This window comes from Mya arenaria, chromosome 1 (assembly GCF_026914265.1).
Source record: "Mya arenaria isolate MELC-2E11 chromosome 1, ASM2691426v1".
Classification (NCBI taxonomy): Eukaryota; Metazoa; Mollusca; class Bivalvia; order Myida; family Myidae; genus Mya; species Mya arenaria.
The window spans coordinates 28955748-28980898 of record NC_069122.1 but is presented as its reverse complement, the minus strand read 5'-3'; the positions used below and the strand labels follow the sequence as shown (position 1 = coordinate 28980898).

Here is a 25151-nt window from a genome sequence, read left to right as displayed (position 1 = left end):
TCAGAAACTAAGATGGCGGCCTAGACGACTGCGGTGGCGTCTACTTGTCTTCTGATTGCCGTCATCTCCTGTCCAGGATTTAGACTTCACCCGGAAGTGACGTAGATCGGCCGAGTGGTTCTCATGCAACATGGGTTTGTAGCTGATCGGATCACATAAGTCCTGGAATAGAAGGAAATAAAAACATATGTATATGATATGTATTAGTAAACATGCAGAAAAGTACATGTATATATAAATATTCTCGACGCCTTTAAATAAAATAGAGTATGCCTCATACGCAATAAAATACGAGTCGCAACCAATGTATTTCATATTTATTTCGGACTGATTGGCGATTACACTAACTCAGTTCAAACAATTGAATGACTATTGTTCTTCCTCTAAACTACATGCATTGAAACTTTCATGTATTTAAATATTAAAAGAGAATTTTTCTTAATTTATTTATAAATATAAACTCTAACAGCACAATGTTCACAAAAAGGTAATTGATCCGTACTTAGAATTAACGCTGAACCATACCTGATACTTGTTGAAGAAGGCCTTGTATCCGCCTTGGAGAAGGTACACTTCCGGGAAGTTGAGTCGAGGGTAACTGTCGTTGTTCAACATCCGGTCTTGCGCGCGCAGGAACCGGTACCTGTCCAAGTAAAAATATATATTAAATACATGCACATCTGAAAAACAAACAAGACCAAGAATCAGAATATTTTTTACGGTGAAGGTGTTGATGCATAGTTTTTTCTTTCTAAGTAGAATATACAACGTACACACGATATATCGTGGATGAGAAAGGGGTATTTGACGCTGCGTCAATTTGGCTTGCACGACGTTTTGAGTGACAACTTACATTTTAGGCCCTCTTTCTGATGAGAATTCACAGTGGAAGATCAGCACGTAACGATTGTCGTCAGCTACAGGTTTCTGAAGCAAGCTGTTGACCTCATCTTTCGTGTACAAGTTAACAGCCCCTCTGATGTGCCCGCCCTCGAACTCGTACGGGGACCGGTAATCGACAATGGTGACGTTACCAATGACGTCATTGAAACGTCCACAAATGACGTCAGCCATCACTTCCGGGGAGATGGTCGTAAGGTCGTGGTGCTTTCCGGAAATGGTCGAAAGTGTGTATCCCCTTGACCCGTCAGCGATCATGTCATTTCTGATTTCAAGCGTTTCGACTGCGCTGATGATCCCGTTTGTTAACCATTCGTTGGATTTGAGAGTTATGCACGAAACATCTTTTGTCTTTTTGACTGCTTGTACTGGTGATATGTTTAGGTCTACATCAGCAGAGCGCTTTCCGGAAAAGAGACCGCGTCTGACGTCAAACGCAGTACGACGTCGCATCATCGGTTTTGCAGGAATTTCAATCTGCAAATAGAAATTGGCCTCAGTTTTGTAAACATGACCTAAGTAGCATATAATTTATGTATATTAAAAAACCCATTCATTTTGAAAATGCGGTTGCCTCGTTTGTTTGACACTTAAGAAAATATAATAAGTTATATTCTGCTAAACACAGCTACGCCTCAAATCAAAAAGAATATGGCGGTTTAAAATGATAAAGTTCCGTGTCACGTACCGACAAAGGCGTGCCTTGTCCATGATTGTCTCCCCTGCAGAAAGCATTGTTCCCTGATCCTCTAGGCGTCAACATTGCCTCGAGTTCAACAGGGGAAGCTTCGCAGTCGTGACCGAATCCGGAAATGACGTCATCGAACAGTCTCAATCTGAAAAGTTAAGAACATTGAGAACTGAGTATACGAACATTGTTATATGCATCACTAACTTAAATCGTCTATATTTAACTTGGTGTTAATACTTGTAAATTCATGCTCTCCAAAGCTATATAATTGCTCTCCACTTTTAAAACATGGACGTAACTTGTCTAGTTTTAAATATATAATTTTCTCTGTGTTTTTCACATTTCTGATATATTTTGATCATTTTTATATTTCTGAAAATAGATTCAACGTCTAACAAATAAAGTTATGTGCACAACTTAATATTTTGATTTAAAACGTTTTATTTGACATTCTTCTATTTCTAATAGTGTTTATATATTTTAACACCATTACTATTATATAATAAAGAATAAATTGCTACAAATCACAATAACAACAACATCAAGGAATTATACTTAAATCAAAAATTAAAAAAAAAACCGCAACAACATCTAAACTATTTGATAGAAACCTACCTGAGCGACATAGTGATACGTGGTATTCTGAACAGAAGTTGCAGTAGGAAACTGTTGATGGTGAAGCTTTCACAAAATATGATTTCCAATATTTTTGAAAACAGTTTATATATTATATCTTATTTAACTTATTTTGCGTTTCTTAATTATCGAGTAGAAAAATTATCTCTCTCTTTAAATTATTTCTCACAAGACTTTCTAATTAAGAAAGGTGCAATCAACAGACAAAAATTGGTTTACACAATATGTTTTATGGGTGTAGTGATAATGATCTTAACATATCGGAAGAGTTTGAGACTTTTAATTGGCCAATCGTCTCTCAAAGTACATGTCAATGTACATGTAAGCTGAAATTCAGAGACTAGAAGTTGCGCATAGGTTTTATGTAAAACACATGCACGGATTTTAAAGTAGTGTTGCTACTAAATTCGCTTTATCTACTTTGAACATTACATCTATTGAAGTACTTATCGATTGTAAAAAACTTTAATTTTTCTGTCAAATGTGCAGACTTCCGTGTCAATATTTAGCGAAGATCATCTTCAACAGTAGACTAATACGCTACATCAACTTTGATAGACAAACTGTAGGTTTTGTACCTGACATTTATCGCTTGTGCCAAAAATACCTTTTAGTCGATTATATAACGCAATATATAAATACTGGGCAATTTCCATCCAAGTATGAATGGAAAAAAACTATTAACAAAAGCGTGTTACTCCCAGATAGACAAACTACTTTTGAACAAACTGTGAACGAAAATCGAGCAATGCAAAATATGATATATTTTAATAATTGTTCGCCACTATGGATTATTGCAAGAAATAAACCCAAACTGCGATCAATCTGTAAGTAGATTCTAAGTGATTTTGGTCTATTTGTGTCACGCTCATATTTACAAATTTGTAAATGCTGTAATTTAAGGAAAGACAATATTATTGTTCATCTCTTACTTTATTGTCATGCGAAGGAAGAGTACCGTAATTCCCTTTGGGATACAATTTACGAACAGTGTGGGATCGACATTTTTAAGTCGGTAATGACAATGACATGTACTGATCAATGTGTGTATCTATTTTCACTTAGTACCGATATGATGAAAGCTTTGTCAACTATCTTGTCACAGTTGCAATAGTCAGACTCTTGCGGAGGGTGTAACTTTGATTACTAAATAGCTTTAAAAACGGTATAAACTGTCTTAATTTTCGTTTTGTTCAAGGCAACCTTAGTGTTTACTTTGCTAGGCTATTACTAATCTGGAAAAATGTGCTTTACTTGTATTTTACATAGAAAGCGCCATGTAGAGATTGTAAATGATTACTCGAAATGTTTAATGTTCATAATGTCCATCTATATTATATCACAATGTTCTTTTGATGTTCGTGTAAATCATATCATCGATGTGTGTATATATAGTTTGTAACATCTGTATATAAGTTAATCTCTTCACTTATGGAGGAATAAAAAAGTATCTATCTATCTATCTATCTGTTGTTGTTATTCATTAAAACGGGTTATATTTTAAATAGATTCATCTACGCGTAAATGAATGTAATCGGAATATTCCGACAAAACTATGAATATTTGATAAAAATCTGACAAAGTTAAAAATATTGAAGTTTTCTTTAATATGACATATCTTATCTTGTATCATTTAAGATTGAAATATCTTATCGAATTCTAAAGAACAATATTGACACTTCGTCATTCTTTCAAGTTACAAAACAAAATTTGTATTGAATACTTTGTATAAAAATAATTTAAGAACACTTGTCTTTTTCCAGAAAGAATTCTGAAATTAAACACCAATCAAACCCGTCTTTAATAACCTGTAAGTCTAAACTGTTTTGTTAAAAAAAACAGATGTAAAATAAATATTCATCACTTATTGTGGGTTGGAACAAAGGGTGAGAGTTATAATACTGTCGCTGGTTCGAGCCCACCGGTTCGAGAATGATACTGGTGCCCGCCTCTGAACCATACGGTCTTGGGTACAAGCCCAACCAGGGGTTGAGAATGATACTGGTGTCCGCCTCTGAACAATACGATCTTGGGTACAAGCCCCACCAGGGTGAGAATGATGCTTGTGCCAGCCTCACACTAACGGGTTCTTAGATTCGAACCCACCTGAATGATAATCAACCTCCCACTCATAAGCTCGTGGATTCGATTCCACTAGTGCGAGAATGATACTGGTGTCCGCCCCCTACTCACGACTTCTAGGGTTTAAACCCACTAAACTTAGTGACCGCCCCTAAGTCATACTAGTGACCGCCCCTAAGTCATACTAGTGACCGCCTCTAAGTCATACTAGTGACCGCCTCTAAGTCATACTAGTGACCGCCTCTTAGTCATACTAGTGACCGCCCATAGGTAATATTTGTGACCGCCTCTAAGTCATACTAGTGACCGCCTCTAAGTCATACTAGTGACCGCCTCTAAGTCATACTAATGACCACCCCTAAGTCATATTTGTGACCGCCTCTAAGTCATACTAGTGACCGCCACTAAGTCATTCTAGTGACCGCCTCTTTCGAGCCCACACCAGGGTTAAAATGCTATTGATATCCGCCTTTCACCCAGGAGCTCATGGTTCAACCTCCACTTCGGTGAGAGTAAAAATGGTGCACGCTTCTCACCTAAGCGGTCATGAATACGAGCCCCATCGGGTCGAGATTAATATTGGCGTTCACCTGTCACTAAAGACAGGTCGTGGGGTTAAGCCTCACAGGGAAATAGTTTTCCATGTCCTCTCAAAACGGACGCCATTTACAGACTGATTCATAAACCTAACAACGTTTGTAACATTCGAGCTCTATACCATTTGAATAACGTCATAACAAAAGTGAGATAAAAACAATGAAATAAAAGCGTTCCTGCTTCCTGAGTTATAGAGTTTTTCATGATACCTATTGATAAAAGAAATTAAATTTCAAAAATTCGGTTGAAATGGGCTTTTCCTGAAATCTTACAGAACTCTTGAAGTGAAGCACCTAATTTGTTGCTGTTGTTGTTTTTATTTTCTAAACGATCAAACGATCAATAGTGGCCAAATAAACATGATATACATGATATTTTTAAAAAGACAATATTATCGGTCAAAATAAGGCCCAAATACTATGTGTCAAATCAATTAAACTCAGTTGAACGTAGTTAAGGTTTAGTTTGATTAATAGAAGACACAAGTGTTTTCGTCTACATGTAAAGTTTACGATCGTTTTTTAGATTTCAGAAATAAAGAAAGTTCATTTATTAAAGAAACAGGTGCCATAGTTAATGACTTATGAAGCAGGAGTAATTCCTTCTGACTTTTGTTATGAAACTATTTCCATGGCATACAGCTCGAGTGTTGATGAATTACGCTCAAATCCTGTTACTGTGACTTGCGGCCATTTTCAGAGGACTTGAGGGAATGTCTCTGGTGGGGTTTAAATCCACGACCCATTTGGTGAGAGATAAACACCATTTTCATACAAGTGCTCTATGTGAGGGCCTTACACAAATATCACTCTCAGTCTGGTAAAGATTAAACCAACGGATTATCGGGAAAGAGGTGGACACCATGATCACTCTAAATCAAGTGGATTTTTGTGGTGTATTTCTTTGTTTGCCTATTCAAATTTAGATTAAATTATTTTCGGCGACCTCAGTTGGGGAGGAAGGCAGGAAATCCCCAAATTGACTTCAAATTTCTTATAGACAAAAGACAAAATGTTGGTTTCGTTATTGCAAGAAGCAGGCAACAGTTATGCACATCGTCTTATACATTGCATGTTAGTTGTCTATAAAATGTTGAGCTTCGCTTTACGCTGGCAAGCCATTTTTAAAGACAACGGCTACTCATGATCACTCATGATATAGCATATATCTAATAACATAGAAAATATTAAAATGTTAATCAATGACGTATTTAAGATAATGAATAAGCGAAATTTTACATGGCAGTTTCTTTATTCATATAAATTAGTAGCACTTAATATTAGTTATTTATATCATAATGTAATGTATTTACAATTAAATCAACAATTGAATTTCAACACATGTACATAAAAGTGTATTGTCTGGCATAAAACTACCGGTCATTGTCGTAACGCAATCTTCTCGGGATAAAATAATATTGCACTTTCCCCTGGCCTATTTCACTAACAAACGAACATTACTTCGTTTTGCATTATAATGAGAATCTACAATTTAAAACAGTTTAAAAAAAGGATCGCAAACAAGTTCACAGATGTAAATCAAGCGCTCCGGTACTTTAAGAAATACATCGCGCCGCGTTTTTGACTTTTCTACTCAGTCAAACTAAAACGAGGCCTGATCGTTCCTTTTTAGATCAGGACGTTACTGGGAGAAATAACATCACTTGATTTTTTTCTGTTTTGTCACATTTCTAAAATGCCTTAAATAAAAGTTCAACAAGCGATTCAGAAACTAAGATGGCGGCCTAGACGACTGCGGTGGCGTCTACTTGTCTTCTGATTGCCGTCATCTCCTGTCCAGGATTTAGACTTCACCCGGAAGTGACGTAGATCGGCCGAGTGGTTCTCATGCAACATGGGTTTGTAGCTGATCGGATCACATAAGTCCTGGAATAGAAGGAAATAAAAACATATGTATATGATATGTATTAGTAAACATGCAGAAAAATACATGTATATATAAATATTCTCGACGCCTTTAAATAAAATAGAGTATGCCTCATACGCAATAAAATACGAGTCGCAACCAATGTATTTCATATTTATTTCGGACTGATTGGCGATTACACTAACTCAGTTCAAACAATTGAATGACTATTGTTCTTCCTCTAAACTACATGCATTGAAACTTTCAGGTATTTAAATATTAAAAGAGAATTTTTCTTAATTTATTTATAAATATAAACTCTAACAGCACAATGTTCACAAAAAGGTAATTGATCCGTACTTAGAATTAACGCTGAACCATACCTGATACTTGTTGAAGAAGGCCTTGTATTCGCCTTGGAGAAGGTACACTTCCGGGAAGTTGAGTCGAGGGTAACTGTCGTTGTTCAACATCCGGTCTTGCGCGCGCAGGAACCGGTACCTGTCCAAGTAAAAATATATATTAAATACATGCACATCTGAAAAACAAACAATTTGGACCAAGAATCAGAATATTTTTTACGGTGAAGGTGTTGATGCATAGTTTTTCTTTCTAAGTAGAATATACAACGTACACACGATATATCGTGGATGAGAAAGGGGTATTTGACGCTGCGTCAATTTGGCTTGCACGACGTTTTGAGTGACAACTTACATTTTAGGCCCTCTTTCTGATGAGAATTCACAGTGGAAGATCAGCACGTAACGATTGTCGTCAGCTACAGGTTTCTGAAGCAAGCTGTTGACCTCATCTTTCGTGTACAAGTTAACAGCCCCTCTGATGTGCCCGCCCTCGAACTCGTACGGGTACCGGCAATCGACAATGGTGACGTTACCAATGACGTCATTGAAACGTCCACAAATGACGTCAGCCATCACTTCCGGGGAGATGGTCGTAAGGTCGTGGTGCTTTCCGGAAATGGTCGAAAGTGTGTATCCCCTTGACCCGTCAGCGATCATGTCATTTCTGATTTCAAGCGTTTCGACTGCGCTGATGATCCCGTTTGTTAACCATTCGTTGGATTTGAGAGTTATGCACGAAACATCTTTTGCCTTTTTGACTGCTTGTACTGGTGATATGTTTAGGTCTACATCAGCAGAGCGCTTTCCGGAAAAGAGACCGCGTCTGACGTCAAACGCAGTACGACGTCGCATCATCGGTTTTGCAGGAATTTCAATCTGCAAATAGAAATTGGCCTCAGTTTTGTAAACATGACCTAAGTAGCATATAATTTATGTATATTAAAAAACCCATTCATTTTGAAAATGCGGTTGCCTCGTTTGTTTGACACTTAAGAAAATATAATAAGTTATATTCTGCTAAACACAGCTACGCCTCAAATCAAAAAGAATATGGCGGTTTAAAATGATAAAGTTCCGTGTCACGTACCGACAAAGGCGTGCCTTGTCCATGATTGTCTCCCCTGCAGAAAGCATTGTTCCCTGATCCTCTAGGCGTCAACATTGCCTCGAATTCAACAGGGGAAGCTTCGCAGTCGTGACCGAATCCGGAAATGACGTCATCGAACAGTCTCAATCTGAAAAGTTAAGAACATTGAGAACTGAGTATACGAACATTGTTATATGCATCACTAACTTAAATCGTCTATATTTAACTTGGTGTTAATACTTGTAAATTCATGCTCTCCAAAGCTATATAATTGCTCTCCACTTTTAAAACATGGACGTAACTTGTCTAGTTTTAAATATATAATTTTCTCTGTGTTTTTTACATTTCTGATATATTTTGATCATTTTTATATTTCTGAAAATAGATTCAACGTCTAACAAATAAAGTTATGTGCACAACTTAATATTTTGATTTAAAACGTTTTATTTGACATTCTTCTATTTCTAATAGTGTTTATATATTTTAACACCATTACTATTATATAATAAAGAATAAATTGCTACAAATCACAATAACAACAACATCAAGGAATTATACTTAAATCAAAAATTAAAAAAAAAAACCGCAACAACATCTAAACTATTTGATAGAAACCTACCTGAGCGACATAGTGATACGTGGTATTCTGAACAGAAGTTGCAGTAGGAAACTGTTGATGGTGAAGCTTTCACAAAATATGATTTCCAATATTTTTTAAAACAGTTTATATATTATATCTTATTTAACTTATTTTGCGTTTCTTAATTATCGAGTAGAAAAATTATCTCTCTCTTTAAATTATTTCTCACAAGACTTTCTAATTAAGAAAGGTGCAATCAACAGACAAAAATTGGTTTACACAATATGTTTTATGGGTGTAGTGATAATGATCTTAACATATCGGAAGAGTTTGAGACGTTTAATTGGCCAATCGTCTCTCAAAGTACATGTCAATGTACATGTAAGCTGAAATTCAGAGACTAGAAGTTGCGCATAGGTTTTATGTAAAACACATGCACGGATTTTAAAGTAGTGTTGCTACTAAATTCGCTTTATCTACTTTGAACATTACATCTATTGAAGTACTTATCGATTGTAAAAAACTTTAATTTTTCTGTCAAATGTGCAGACTTCCGTGTCAATATTTAGCGAAGATCATCTTCAACAGTAGACTAATACGCTACATCAACTTTAATAGACAAACTGTAGGTTTTGTACCTGACATTTATCGCTTGTGCCAAAAATACCTTTTAGTCGATTATATAACGCAATATATAAATACTGGGCAATTTCCATCCAAGTATGAATGGAAAAAAACTATTAACAAAAGCGTGTTACTCCCAGATAGACAAACTACTTTTGAACAAACTGTGAACGAAAATCGAGCAATGCAAAATATGATATATTTTAATAATTGTTCGCCACTATGGATTATTGCAAGAAATAAACCCAAACTGCGATCAATCTGTAAGCAGATTCTAAGTGATTTTGGTCTATTTGTGTCACGCTCATATTTACAAATTTGTAAATGCTGTAATTTAAGGAAAGACAATATTATTGTTCATCTCTTACTTTATTGTCATGCAAAGGAAGAGTACCGTAATTCCCTTTGGGATACAATTTACGAACAGTGTGGGATCGACATTTTTAAGTCGATAATGACAATGACATGTACTGATCAATGTGTGTATCTATTTTCACTTAGTACCGATATTTATGATGAAAGCTTTGTCAACTATCTTGTCACAGTTGCAATAGTCAGACTCTTGCGGAGGGTGTAACTTTGATTACTAAATAGCTTTAAAAACGGTATAAACTGTCTTAATTTTCGTTTTGTTCAAGGCAACCTTAGTGTTTACTTTGCTAGGCTATTACTAATCTGGAAAAATGTGCTTTACTTGTATTTTACATAGAAAGCGCCATGTAGAGATTGTAAATGATTACTCGAAATGTTTAATGTTCATAATGTCCATCTATATTATATCGCAATGTTCTTTTGATGTTCGTGTAAATCATATCATCGATGTGTGTATATATAGTTTGTAACATCTGTATATAAGTTAATCTCTTCACTTATGGAGGAATAAAAAAGTATCTATCTATCTATCTGTTGTTGTTATTCATTAAAACGGGTTACATTTCAAATAGATTCATCTACGCGTAAATGAATGTAATCGGAATATTCCGACAAAACTATGAATATTTGATAAAAATCTGACAAAGTTAAAAATATTGAAGTTTTCTTTAATATGACATATCTTATCTTGTATCATTTAAGATTGAAATATCTTATCGAATTCTAAAGAACAATATTGACACTTCGTCATTCTTTCAAGTTACAAAACAAAATTTGTATTGAATACTTTGTATAAAAATAATTTAAGAACACTTGTCTTTTTCCAGAAAGAATTCTGAAATTAAACACCAATCAAACCCGTCTTTAATAACCTGTAAGTCTAAACTGTTTTGTTAAAAAAAAACAGATGTAAAATAAATATTCATCACTTATTGTGGGTTGGAACAAAGGGTGAGAGTTATAATACTGTCGCTGGTTCGAGCCCACCGGTTCGAGAATGATACTGGTGCCCGCCTCTGAACCATACGGTCTTGGGTACAAGCCCAACCAGGGGTTGAGAATGATACTGGTGTCCGCCTCTGAACAATACGATCTTGGGTACAAGCCCCACCAGGGTGAGAATGATGCTTGTGCCAGCCTCACACTAACGGGTTCTTAGATTCGAACCCACCTGAATGATAATCAACCTCCCACTCATAAGCTCGTGGATTCGATTCCACTAGTGCGAGAATGATACTGGTGTCCGCCCTCTACTCACGACTTCTAGGGTTTAAACCCACTAAACTTAGTGACCGCCCCTAAGTCATACTAGTGACCGCCCCTAAGTCATACTAGTGACCGCCTCTAAGTCATACTAGTGACCGCCTCTAAGTCATACTAGTGACCGCCTCTTAGTCATACTAGTGACCGCCCATAGGTAATATTTGTGACCGCCTCTAAGTCATACTAGTGACCGCCTCTAAGTCATACTAGTGACCGCCTCTAAGTCATAGTAATGACCACCCCTAAGTCATATTTGTGACTGCCTCTAAGTCATACTAGTGACCGCCACTAAGTCATTCTAGTGACCGCCTCTTTCGAGCCCACACCAGGGTTAAAATGCTATTGATATCCGCCTTTCACCCAGGAGCTCATGGTTCAACCTCCACTTCGGTGAGAGTAAAAATGGTGCACGCTTCTCACCTAAGCGGTCATGAATACGAGCCCCATCGGGTCGAGATTAATATTGGCGTTCACCTGTCACTAAAGACAGGTCGTGGGGTTAAGCCTCACAGGGAAATAGTTTTCCATGTCCTCTCAAAACGGACGCCATTTACAGACTGATTCATAAACCTAACAACGTTTGTAACATTCGAGCTCTATACCATTTGAATAACGTCATAACAAAAGTGAGATAAAAACAATGAAATAAAAGCGTTCCTGCTTCCTGAGTTATAGAGGTTTTCATGATACCTATTGATAAAAGAAATTAAATTTCAAAAATTCGGTTGAAATGGGCTTTTCCTGAAATCTTACAGAACTCTTGAAGTGAAGCACCTAATTTGTTGTTGTTGTTGTTTTTATTTTCTAAACGATCAAACGATCACGTTCGGAAACATTACATGTACACGAAAAAACATCTGTCAACTTTTAATCAAATAAGATCTAAACATTTTTCAATCATTATTTTAAACTGATTTGCGGCATTGTATGTAGGTCTTGTCTTCAGAGATATTTTCTTTTTTTTAAAAAATGTCACATATAACATGTTTATTTGGCCAACAGTTATAAGAAATAGTTTAAGTGCAACCATAATTTGGAAATAGCTTTTCAATTTAAGGCTAAAGACAAATGCAAGACGACTAAAATGCTACAATAGCGAGTACAGATAATTAACGTTTTAAAAAATAAAGGTTGTTCTGGCTCTTACATCTAATGATTATGTAGAATGATAATTCCATTGCCAATTTCAATTAAAATCTCAGTTATTCTCAGCATGACGCCCGTAACGTATTTAATGGGTTTAAAGATAACCATTATCAAACATTGTTTTTATAATTTAACTTTTCAAAACACATTTTATCTCAAAGAAGAATAAGAAGTATATGTTTGTTTGCTTTTAACTTTAACTTAATTACACAAGAAGCATTTCTTGATCAATAGTATTTTAGTATAAATACCATGAAAGTTGTATAAGCTTAGTTTAAGGGATGAATTTAATCAAGACATGACTTTGCAAACAAACCCCAAAGTGATCTGTCAATAATGTGGTTCCGTCAGTTGGTTGCAAGCAACAGTTGTGCATATCGTGCTCGACTTGCTTTCCTTTGGCCATACATTTAATGTAACAAAATCGGACAGATCATAAGTAGCCGTCCTCTAAAACATATTGAGCCTTGCTACGTTCGCCACTGGCTTCCATAGACAATTCATACTCATGATTACGCTTGGTATAGCATATACTTCATGATAAATTAGAACAGCAAAGTGTTCATCGATGGCGAATTGGTAGCAGGTAACAGTTGTGCCCATAGAGTCTGACTTGCTTTTCTGCATTTGTGCAATACTTGTTAGTTGCCTATAGAATGTTCAGCGTCACTTCGCTCGCACGTTACGCATGATCACAGTAAATTATACAGTTTAATGTTTACTAATTAATGGCGTATTGATAATGAATAAACGAGAACTAACATGGCAGTTTCTTTAATCATATAAATAGGTAGCACTTATGATTAGTCATATATGTTGCAATGTAATGTATTTACAATATTATCAACAACAGGATGTCAACACATGCCCATGTAAGTGTGTTTGGCATAAAACTACCGGTCATTGTCATGACGTAATCTTCTCAGGTTCAAATAATATTGCACTTTCCCCTGCCCTATTTCTCCAACAAACGTTCGGTTCTTCGTTTAGCATTGTTATAATAATCAACAATTTAAAACACACTTTTTAAGGAACACAAACATGTAAATCCGTTCACAGATGTAAATCAGGCGCTCAGGTACTTTTAGAAATATATCTCGTCGCATGTTTGTCTTTTCTACGCAGTCAAACCAAAAGGCGGCTGGATCGTTCCTTTTTAGATCAGGACGTCACTGGGAGAAATGACATCACTTGATTTTTTCTGTTTAGTCACATTTCTAAAATGCCTTAAGTTAAAGTTCAACAAGCTTCAGAAACTAAGGTGGCGGCCTAGACGACTGCGGTAGCGTCTACTTGTCTTCTGATTGCCGTCATCTCCTGTCCAGGATTTAGACTTCACCCGGAAGTGACGTAGGTCGGCAGAGTGGTTCTCATGCAACATGGGTTTGTAGCTGATCGGATCACATAGGTCCTGGAATAGAAGGGAATAAAACATATGTTTATGATATGTATTCGTAAACATGTAGAAAAATACATGTATATTAAATATTCTCGACGCTTTTAAACAAAATAGTGTATGCCTCATACGCAATACAATACGCGTCACAACCAAAGTATATCATATTTATTTCGGACTGAATGGCGATTACACTAACTCAGTTCAAACAATTGAATGATTATTGTTCTTCCTCCAAAAAACATTCATGTATACTTTCATGAATTTAAATATTAAAAGATAATTTTTCCTAATTTATTTATAGATATAAACTCCAACAGCACAATGTTCACAAAAAGGTAATTGATCCGTACTTAGAATTATGTTGATCCATACCTGATACTTGTTGAAAAAGGCCTTGTATCCGCCATGGAGTAGGTACACTTCCGGGAAGTTCAGTCGCGGGTAATTGTCGCTGTTCAACATCCGGTCTTGCGCGCGCAGAAACCGGTACCTGTGCAAATAAAAAAAGTACATGCACACGCGAAAAACACACAATTTGGACCAAAAATCAGAATGTTATTTACGTAGAAGATGTTTATGCATAGTTTTCCCTTCTAAGTAAAATATAAAATGTACACACATGATAAATCGTGAATGAGGAAGGAGAATTTGACGTTGTGTCACGCTAGCTTGTGCGAAGTCTAGACCGAAAACTTACATTTTCGGCCCTCTTTCTGATGAGAATTCACAGTGGAAAATCAGCACGTGACGCTTGTTGTCAGCTACTGGTTTCTGAAGCAAGCTGTTGACCTCATCTTTCGTGTACATGTTTACAGCCCCTATGATGTGCCCGCCCTTGAACTCGTACGGGTACCGGCAATCCACAATGGTGACGTCACCAATGACGTCACTGAAACTTCCACGAATAACATCAGCCATCACTTCCGGTGAGATGGACGTAAGGTCTTTGTGCTTTCCGGGAATTGTCGGAAGTGAGTATTTACATGACCCGTCAGCGATCATGTCATCTCCAGTTTCAAGCGTTTCGACCGCGCTGATGATCCCGTTTCTACAACGTTCGTTGGATTTGGGAGTTTTGCACGAAACATCTTTGGCCTTTTTGATCGCTTGTAATGGTGATAATATTAGGTCCACACAAGCAGAGCGCTTTCCGGAAAAGAGACCGCGTCGGACGTCAAACGCAGTACGACGTCGCATCATCGGTTTTGCAGAAATTTTAATCTGCAAATTGAAATTAGCGTCAGTGTTTTCAAAATGACCTAAATAGCATATAATTTATATAATTAAATAAATGATTTATTTTGAATATGCGGTTCCCTCGTTAGTTTGACACTAAAACAATATAATAAGTGATATTATTCTAGACACAGCTGCGCCTCAAATACAACAAATACGACGGTTTTAATTGATAAATGTCCGTATCACGTACCGACAAAGGCGTGTCTTGTCCATGATTATCCCCCCTGCAGAAAACATTGTTTCCTGATGCTCTAGGAGTCAACATGGCCTCGAGTTCAGCAGGGGAAGCTTCGCGGTCGTGACCGAATCCGGAACTGACGTCATCGAACAAACGCAATCTACAATAATAAACCACTTTTAACACATGGACAAAACTTGTTTAGTTTTAATTATATTTATTCTCTATGAAAAACACTATCACATTGCTGCAGTATTTTGGATCATTTTAGAGTTCTGAAAAATAAAATCAATGCGTAAAAGGTTAAGTTATGTATACTTCTTAATATTTTGATTTGAAACGTTTCATTACACATTTTCTATTTCTAATAGTGCTTATATATTAAAACACTATAACTGTTATATAATAAAAAATGCTACAATTTACAATAACAACAACAACATTAAGGACATCGAGGAATTATATTTAAATCAAAACTTGAAATTACGGCTTTCACTATCCAGTATTAATTGTTCACCTTTATGCTGATTTAAGAACAATACAGAACGTTTCGTCAGTTTTAAAAACTATTACTAATGAAAATTAAAAAAACAAACACAAAAACATCTAAACTATTCGATGGAATCTTACTTGAGCGGCATATTGATACGTGGTATTCTGAACAAAAGTTGCAGTTTGAAACTGTTGATGGTGAACTTTTCACAAAATATAATTTTTAATATTTCAGAAAACAGTTTATATATCATATCCACCATGAAGAACAATTTCAACTAATACGTTTCTAAATTATCGAGTAGAAAAATTATCCCTCTCTTTAAATTATTTTCTCACAAGACTAACTAATTAAGAAAAGAGCAATCAACGGTCAAAGTTTGGTTTACTCAATATGTTTTATAAGTAAAGTGATAATGATCTTAACATATCGGAAGAGTTTGAGACTTTTAATTGGCCAATCGCCTCTCAAAGTACATGTTAAAGTACATGTAAGCTGTTGTTGTAGGTCATCCAAGCGGGCTACCTTTTTAAAGAGATTTCATCTGTTCGTTAAAAATGTTCATGACACAATGATATGGATTAAACTGGACAAGGGATTCTTTAAAATCGAGTCTGATATATATCTCGTAGCAGTCTACATGTGGGGCGATTCGTCACCCATTAACAATATAATTGATACGGACCTTTTTCAGCGTTTGGAAGAAGATATTAACCACTACCAATCATTAGGTACAGTGATGATCGCTGGGGACTTTAACGCCAGGACTTCATGCAAATCAGATAGTATAATATGTGATATGTATATACCGGGTATAGATTCAGAGGATTATATATGTGATTTCCCACTTCCAAGATATTCGCTAGATAACGGCAATAACGCACATGGAAATAAATTGCTGGACTTGTGTAAAGCGACTTCATTAAGAATCGTAAATGGCCGTTTAGGAGCGGACTTTGGTATTGGTAGTTATACATGTTTTAATACAAACGGTTCAAGTGTTATTGACTACCTGTTACTTAGCCAACACAATTTTAAATTGGTGAATAAATTTGCTGTTGAACCATTTAATATTTACAGTGACCACGCTCCTTTAGCATTTAATATTCTATGCAATACGCATGTTACTAAAGACATACCTTATGCATGTGATTATTTAAAATGGAATGACGAAGAAAAAGATGTGTTCAGAAATGGTTTGATTGCCAGAACTACAGACTTTAATACAATACTTCAGAACACTGATGTTGATTTTGTTGTCAATGGTTTTACTGATATTGTTCGTGAAGTAGCGGATCCATTGTTTGTCAAGCATGCTATGAAATACCCTTGTTTCGAAGAACGTGTTACTACGGAGTCGTCGAAATGGTTCGACCAGGAATGTAAAAATGCTAAATATGTGTATAAAAACGCTTTGTTTGTTTATAACAATTCTCGTGACGAGAATGACAGGATTGAATTATGTAGATTGAAGAAACTGTATAAAAATATTATTTCCAGGAAACGGAGAGCATTTAAGTTCAAACGATGCCAAGAGTTTGAACAATTAAAGCGTCGTAAACCCAAAGATTTTTGGAAATATTTTAAATCACAGAATTCAAATAACAGTAGTAATATACCATTAGAAGATTTTAAAACCCATTTTGAGTCTATGTTTACAGATATCAATTTTGATTTAAATGATGATGCAGAAAATTTTAATATGAGTCATGATTTTAATGATTTTAGCAATACTTTTGGAGACTTAGATTGTCCGATAACATATGAAGAAGTTAGTAAAGCTATTTCTGTGATTAAGATAAATAAATCACCAGGTGAAGATTTTTTGTTGAATGAATATTTTATTGAAGCCTGTGATATTTTAGGAGGCTATATTACGGAGATATTTAATAATATTTTAAATTCTGGGTGTTTCCCGACTGCTTGGACAAAGGGCATTATTATTCCTCTTTATAAGAAGGGAGATAAGTCAGATACAAAGAATTATAGAGGTATCACTTTGTTAAGTAATTTTTCAAAGCTTTTTACATGTGTTTTAAATCGGCGCATATCTAAATGGTGTGAGGAAAACGAAGTTATTTCTGATGCACAATTTGGCTTTAGAAAAGGCAGATCTACTGTTGATGCTGTATTTATTCTTCATTCTATTGTTAAAAAATATGTCAGCGCAAACAAACGACTATATTGTAGTTTTATTGATATGAAACGTTGTTTTGATTCCATATATTTAAATGCGTTGTGGTTAAAGCTGTATAGAGCCAATTTAGACGGTAAAATGTTACGTATAATACGTAGTATGTATCAGTCTGTTAAATCATGTGTAAGACATTGTAATAGTTATTCAGATTATTTTGATATTGCAGTAGGTCTTAGACAAGGGGAGATAATGTCACCGATGTTGTTTTCTCTATTTGTAGAGGACTTGGAATTGTTTTTGCAAAATAGAAATAATATTGGCTTAGAACTACACGATATCTGTTTAATTTTGTTGTTATTTGCTGACGACATGGTTGTATTAGGAGAAACCCCAGAAGATTTACAGATGTCATTAGATCGTTTACACAGCTATTGTAATAATTGGGGACTAGAGGTTAACATAGCAAAAACTAAAATTGTTGTATTTAGAAAGAGAGGTGGTGTTAGGCATAATGAGAGTTGGTTGTATGGACATGAAATATTGGAGGTTGTAAATGATTTTAATTACTTAGGTGTTACATTGAATTATACTGGTAGTTTTGCCTTAAATACACAGACATTGTATGGTAAAGGATTGAAAGCTCTTAATATGTTGTTGTCAAATTTAATAAGATACGAATGTAAACCAAAAGTAGCTTTGCAGTTATTCGACGCATTTGTAGCGTCTACTATTACTTACGGGTGCGAAGTTTGGGGGTTCACAAAATCATCTCAGTTGGAAAAATTACATTTAAAATTTTGCAAAGCTATACTTGGTGTTAGACAGTCAACTTCTAATGTCGCTGTATATGGTGAACTGGGTAGATACCCTTTATATATTAATAGGTATGTACGTATTCTGAAGTACTGGTTCAGAGTCAAGAATAGTAATAATATAATCATGCATTCTGTAATGAGAGATGTTTTGTCAGATATTGGTGTTAACGCTGATAACTGGTTTTATAAGGTTAAAGATTTACTTACACGCTATGGGTTTTATTATGTATGGTGTAATGATGAACAAATTAATGAAAATCATTTTATAACTATGTTTAAGCAACGCCTTGTTGATGAATATAAACAACAATGGTACGCAAGTATTAATGAAAATAATGTCCTTACTGTATATAAGGTAATTAAAACTGCACATGAGTTTGAACCATATTTAGATATGATATTGTCAAGAAACCTTAGAATTGCTGTTACAAAATTACGTATATGTGCTCATAATCTAAGAGTTCAAACAGGTAGATATGAAGGTATACAGAGAAATTTACGTATTTGCCAGATGTGTAATTTAGATGAATTAGAAGATGAGTTTCATTTTGTGTTTAAGTGTTCTAGATTTAGTCAATTAAGACAGACGTATATAAAAAGATACTATAGGGTTAGACCTAGTATGTTTAAGTTTGTATAACTATTATGTACTCAAAATAAAAAAGAGCTATCCATGTTAGCCAAATACGTGTACGAGGCTTTTAAAATAAGATATGATATGTTGGTACATGTGTAGCTACACGTATTGTGATTATGTATGTAAACCTGTTGATATCATTATTATTTGTAAGATTCATATCGAGGAATAATACAACATTTATATCGTTTGATATATGCAATTTTGAGTTGTTAATATGTCAAATATTCTGTAATAACAATCAGTACAAAATATCATGCATCACATATTTCCGTGACTATTATGTTCTTATATTGAACAATATTTAAGACAATATTATGTTCCAAATAACTTTGTAACGAAATATGTCATATGTTATGTTAAACAACATTTAAAGTTTAGTTATATTAGTTCATCCATAGCTATCCGTTTATTATGTGTCTGCTTACTACATTGTATAATTGTACAATTCATGTATTTGTATACAATTTATGTATTTGTATGCAATATGTATGTTTATCACGAAAAACTGTATAAGTTTAAGTGAAAATAAAATATGTTCTGTTCTGTTCTGTTCTGTTCTGTTAATATATCAGAATAATCAGACAAAACTCAAAAGTTAGATTAAAATCTGACAAAGTTATAAGATTCAAATTTTCTTTAATATGACATATCTTATCTTGTAATTTTTGAGATGTAAAGAAACTATCGAATTCTAAAGAACAATATTGACACTTGTGCATATTTAAGATATCACGTTGCACTGAATACTTTGTAATAAGCATTCGTACTGTGTTGCAATTCAATTCTGAATTGAGGCACCAACCAAACCCGACTTTAATTACTTATAAGTCTAGTATATTTGTAAAAACACTATTATGCCTTTGTAAACTTAGTATTTTTTTATTATTGTGACTACTGTTGTTGGTGAGGATTCATGTAGACATTTCTATGATTATAAATTATGTCAGGTCAAATACCGTGTATTCACTCATACTGTGCATCATACAGACATTCATAATGAACTGAACTTTCATTTCGTACAATACAACACGTTCAAATTATTTTTAAATCAATTAATACTACTTAGTAGCAATTTTTCGTTTGTTTGTTTCTCATTTATTTTCACAAATAATTGTTCGTGGTACATCATACCGAGCTTTTCAAAATTGCAAGAAGTTGTATACATTTGAACTATTAAATTTAATGGTATTTCTTATGAGTGAATGCTACATATTTAACTTTTTTCTGGTATTTTCCGGGTCTTTTTTGGATTTTTTTTTATTTTGATAAAATATAGTAACAAGTAGCATTTCCGAAGCTTCATAATGCATCAGAGTGAACCTTGTGTTCATTGCATTATCTAATTAATTGACTGACTGACTGACATATTGGCATTTATAAATGACAAGACCAAAGGTCATATTATAATACGTGAGTGTGAGATTGTTGTTGGTGTCCGGCTCTGGCGAAAGGGTCTGCAGGTTCGAGCCCTACAAAGGTTGGAGTGATATTGGTGTCCACCTTTCACCAAAGAGTCAAGGGTTTGAACCTAACCAGGATGAGACTGACGTTGGTTTTCGAATCTTCCCCGGTAGTTTGTGGGTACAAGCCTCATTAGGGTATTTGGTTCAATCATATCTTGATGATAATGACAATTTTGGCCATCTCCCAGCCCATAGTTTCAAGGTACTTGCTCACAAATTATTTGAGTGATTTTGGTAACATCCTCTAACCCCAGAGTGATTTGTTTTAATGTAACCTATTGATAAATTGAAATATTTTAAATTTCTAGATTTCCGTTAACATTTTGCGTAGCCTTCATGAGCGATGTGAGTTTTTTCTAACATCTGACAATATTCTTCAATTTAAGCATCTGTTTTTTTGTTTTAGTTTCAAAACTATCAAATGTTCACGGTTGTAAACTGTACATGTACACGAGAAAACACGTGTCAAATTTGAATCAAACAAGATTGTTACTACTTTCAACAAGTTTGACTGATATGAGGCAAACTATTTTATTCGTATATTAACCGATATCGTCTCTTAAAAATGTCACCTAATATTATATCCTGTTTATTTGGCCAATATCTTTAAAGAATATTATTATGTGCAACCTTAGTTTTACATTGTCAATGAAATCAAGGCTGCCGAACAAATACATGACGACTAAAACGAGCTTACAAACAGAAGTTTTTCTGGGCCCTTGCATCCTAAGATTTTGCGGTGTGGTGGTGGGAGTAGTTTATACTCCGGGTCCCGGCGTGAGCACATTAAAGGGTCCAAGAGTGACAGTTCAGCCACCTCACACCTATCCTAGGCAGAACCAGTACTAGGTGCCTTCACCTCTGCTAGGAATTGTCAACTTCTGTACATGCCAGGGGCAGTGGTACAGTGCAAATGGTAGGAAAGGATTTTATAACTAATCACAACAGAAGTGACCTGGCCCGCCCGGGAATCAAACCCGGGTTGACCGATTCAGAGTCAAACGCTCTACCGATTGAGCTAACCGGGCGGAATGCGGTGTGTTACTGTGTTTGCGTATTTAAATAAAAATGTCAGCCGGAATTTCTTAAGTTTGAGTAAATAAAAGCATATAGTTTTATAGGTTACATAATGATTTTTTGCAAAAGCCTTTTTTTATTATATTGATGCAGATAGTTTTTTCCCTGCTGACGTTGCTACTAGTCCACACGCACAGTCGGCTCCGCTAGTTGTCTTGCCGCTGTATAATGGCTTTAAAAATAAATTACGGATAATACTACTACTATATTTTGCTTACATTATCATAAACCGTATCCCTTAAAGATAGGGTCAATCCTTTTCCTACAGTTAACATCCAAATCTTTGCCCGGTCACCGTTCTGACCATATAAGCCTTCCACAGTGTAAGAATGTTAATTGAATAAAAAAGACCGTATCACCTAAATAAAATCTTGTCGACAAAAACAACGTTTGTGTGTTCGATATATGTTAATAATATATGCATTTGGAACTATCAAAAATAAACATTGGCCCTTGTTATTCAAATTTGATGAATGCTATTCATATTCAGAATCCCCGCTGAAATATTTTCTGTTATTTTCGGGTATTTGAAAAAAACGTCTTGACCAATGTGTCTTAGCCATCCCACTGAAAAAAATAACTCATTTTCCGTTACGACAATGATAAAAGATATATAGTGAAACACCTCTTTGTTCTAAATTTCTATTTAAAATTGACCAGTTATACACGATTGAGCAATTACAAAAGGGACCAGTCCAATTCTACCTAATATATTAAGTTTTCTTACAGATGGCACCCATTCACAGTTTTTATATCTGAGATTAAAATTACATGTCTTAAATGCTACATGGTTTTAAACACATTCTGGTAATATACCGTACAGATATTTGTAAGTTTCAATTGCGATGTATCTTGCACTACTCATGTTATGTTGGAAATGGAACTATATGAAGATAAATTTCATAAGTGGAGGCGTAATCAATATAAGCAATTTCTAAAATTTTATAAAACATTTTTCTAATTTTTTCTGTGTTGGTCTTGCTTTTGAATTTCCAAACAACAGGACAGAAATTAAAATTAAACTGATATCTGCAGCCAATTGTATAAACAGATTTACCCAGGGTAATATTTTACCGGCAGTAATTTTCCTGGTAAATTGGCGGTAATCAATTGTATAAAACAAAATTAAGATTTTACCAAGCTATTTACCGCGGTAATATTTACCCTCCTCCAAGAGGTGGGTAAATTGATTTACCGTCTCAGTTACCAGAATCAAGATGGCCGACCAGACATAAACAAACGCTCGATTCACAACTCATTTTGTCGTTTTTAAAGACAAACTGAAACTTCGTGCTTAGAAAACTGTTCCATTACGTCCATATCAATAGAAGACAGGAATACAGAGGTAAGAAATCGCCAATAACTCACTGTGTGAACAAATAAATGCATTATAAATATTCCAACGAACAAATTTCATGTACAAACACAGTGACACAAGAAATCTGAAGTTTAAGAAAGTTATTTACCTTGTTTCGCGTTTAAATAGTTCCAAAATCTTTCAAAGCTCAATGCAATGGTTCGAGACCAACACTTGATTGCAGGTCTCGACCTTACTTTGTTGAAATGTATCCCAATTTGCACATTTTTTGAGTATTTTGCACATAAATATTTACAATCAAATTGAACCGCCTGTAAACATTGAACAATACTGTAAATGACAGCTATGACGTCATTTTCTATGAAATATACCTCAGTCTATAGTCTATTTCCACAGTTTTCTTTTATATAGAGGCACACAATGGGGTGACTGCTAACCAAATACTGTGAAGTGCCTTGATAATATAAAAGTTTACTGTATATTTGATAAACAGCTGTGGTATGACAACATACCCAAGTATGATTTTTTGAGTTTGTTAAAATGTATATAAATTATGAATTATACTGTTACATATACAGTTCTGTGATTAGCACGTTTATGTTCAATTGTACACAACCATTTCATAATTGTGATAATGAATATTATAATCATTTTAGGCTTTTCATCAGCGAAAGCCAGCAGAGCCAGTGTGATGATAGAACATATAACAGGCACATGATTAAAGACACCAAGAGCAGTGAGGTAAAAATAAGGTTTTTTTTTATTTTTCTTCTGTAAATTATCAGTGTACTGTCATTTGAATGAAAGCAAAATATCATTAACTTGTTTGTTTATTGTGAAAGCCATCATCTCTTACCGAAGATCTTGTTAACTTACCTTTCAAATTATAGAAACATTGGCCTCTAGGGAACGCCGTCACCCCCCCCCCCCGCCACCCCCCACCCCCTAATATGCATATTTCCATATCCGCATCCAATATTCATTAATCAGCCATTTAAGATATGAAGCTGATTTTCACAGACAACATATAATTTTAATGATTACAAAATAATTATACTTATCTTTAGATTGCTACCAGTGGAAGACCAAGGTTATATGACAAATGTGCCGTCAAGAAAACATCACAACATGAACTTCATGGAGCCGCTAGTGAATTATATGCTGTTTAACATTGCTGATTCTGGTTATTGGTATATACATAAGAATCGACTTTGATTTTGAATTTAAGACCATTTATAGTTAAATGAAAATAGAAAATAAATGTTACACTCCTTGTATATTGACTTTTAATATGTTCCTGTAAAATGAAAATAAAGTACTTCTAACACTTCAATTTGACATCCACAATGGGACAGCTTAGTTTTTAAATAGTTAAAAAATATTATGTTACAAACCAGATCAAAGAAAAAGATTCAAGATCATTTGGTCATTAATAATAAACATAACTGATATATTATACAAATGTCGCATGTAGTTTAACAATCTTATGAATTTGCAAAGTGGTTGGATGCAGCATTTAATAAATGGAATTCTTCAAGAAATGACATTTCACATAGAAGATATAGAAAATATCAAGTACATTTATAATATGTGTCTGTATTGACACAAAAAAGAATCAGTGGTGTTTTCTTACATATATTCTTAATTTCAGCAATAATTCAGTTTAAAATATAACAATGGACCCCCAGCTTTAATTAACAAATACTGAAACAATGGTACATATTAGATTAAAGATATGAATTATTGATCACTTTAATGAGAATCAATTCTATGAAACTCAGTGCATCATTTCTATGACAAGTTGAAACTGACTATAAATTCCTTAGGTGTCAGCGTGAGAAAAACGGAAGATGCCATTCAAAGATATTTTTTGAAATTTGTGTTAGCAAGTATAATTTCTTGTCAGTTAATTTCTGTTTTTAAATTATTCAGATATATTGTGTCATTATGACTTGCAAATCATTGCAATAATGTTCGCATTTTTCTGCGGTATTCGTTGACCGTTTTGTATGAAGTAAAGAGTAACACCCCTGAATTCAGAATAAACCTACCCCTTGCAGTGTTGCATACATGTGTTTTATTGATCAGCCACGGGAGTAGCTTATAATACTTTGTACTGTTTTGTTGAATACTTGTTGGGCCGATTTAATGAATTTTGTCATTAACCTGCCTTTTAGATATTTTTT

General features: G+C 34.7%; 3 protein-coding genes and 1 long non-coding RNA gene across 4 annotated transcripts; 1 reads left to right on the top strand and 3 right to left on the bottom strand.

The window, feature by feature from the left end:
* LOC128226122 (M-phase inducer phosphatase 1-like) lies at nucleotides 1–2217 on the bottom strand. Its single transcript, XM_052936016.1, has 5 exons — nucleotides 2207–2217; nucleotides 1589–1736; nucleotides 854–1377; nucleotides 526–643; nucleotides 1–162 (listed from the first exon to the last, which is right to left on the bottom strand). The coding sequence occupies exons 1-5, from the start codon at nucleotides 2215–2217 to the stop codon at nucleotides 1–3; spliced, it is 963 nt and encodes a 320-aa protein (XP_052791976.1).
* A 4413-nt stretch (nucleotides 2218–6630) lies between these two features.
* On the bottom strand, nucleotides 6631–8851 carry LOC128226114 (M-phase inducer phosphatase 1-like). Its single transcript, XM_052936008.1, has 5 exons — nucleotides 8841–8851; nucleotides 8222–8369; nucleotides 7487–8010; nucleotides 7156–7273; nucleotides 6631–6792 (listed from the first exon to the last, which is right to left on the bottom strand). Exons 1-5 carry the CDS (start codon nucleotides 8849–8851, stop codon nucleotides 6631–6633), a joined length of 963 nt encoding a protein of 320 aa, XP_052791968.1.
* Nucleotides 8852–13455: 4604 nt separating this feature from the next.
* LOC128226103 (M-phase inducer phosphatase 1-like) lies at nucleotides 13456–14802 on the bottom strand. Its single transcript, XM_052935998.1, has 3 exons — nucleotides 14303–14802; nucleotides 13978–14095; nucleotides 13456–13617 (listed from the first exon to the last, which is right to left on the bottom strand). The coding sequence occupies exons 1-3, from the start codon at nucleotides 14800–14802 to the stop codon at nucleotides 13456–13458; spliced, it is 780 nt and encodes a 259-aa protein (XP_052791958.1).
* Nucleotides 14803–22915: 8113 nt separating this feature from the next.
* LOC128228843 (uncharacterized) lies at nucleotides 22916–24187 on the top strand. Its single transcript, XR_008259989.1, has 3 exons — nucleotides 22916–22992; nucleotides 23622–23706; nucleotides 24033–24187. It is a non-coding gene; the product is annotated as an uncharacterized LOC128228843 (long non-coding RNA).
* Nucleotides 24188–25151: the final 964 nt, after the last annotated feature.

Excerpts from the sequence above, each read along its gene's own strand:
- LOC128226122 (XM_052936016.1), bottom strand. Across the intron at positions 644-853 it reads TCAGAAAGAGGGCCTAAAAT|GTACCGGTTCCTGCGCGCGC; the intron begins GTAAGTTGTCAC and ends TTACTTGGACAG. Across the intron at positions 163-525 it reads CCTTCTTCAACAAGTATCAG|GACTTATGTGATCCGATCAG; the intron begins GTATGGTTCAGC and ends CTTCTATTCCAG.
- LOC128226114 (XM_052936008.1), bottom strand. Across the intron at positions 8,011-8,221 it reads GACAAGGCACGCCTTTGTCG|ATTGAAATTCCTGCAAAACC; the intron begins GTACGTGACACG and ends TTCTATTTGCAG. Across the intron at positions 7,274-7,486 it reads TCAGAAAGAGGGCCTAAAAT|GTACCGGTTCCTGCGCGCGC; the intron begins GTAAGTTGTCAC and ends TTACTTGGACAG.
- LOC128226103 (XM_052935998.1), bottom strand. The coding sequence starts at position 14,802 with ATGCGACGTCGTACTGCGTTTGACGTCCGACGCGGTCTCTTTTCCGGA. Across the intron at positions 14,096-14,302 it reads TCAGAAAGAGGGCCGAAAAT|GTACCGGTTTCTGCGCGCGC; the intron begins GTAAGTTTTCGG and ends TTATTTGCACAG. Across the intron at positions 13,618-13,977 it reads CCTTTTTCAACAAGTATCAG|GACCTATGTGATCCGATCAG; the intron begins GTATGGATCAAC and ends CTTCTATTCCAG.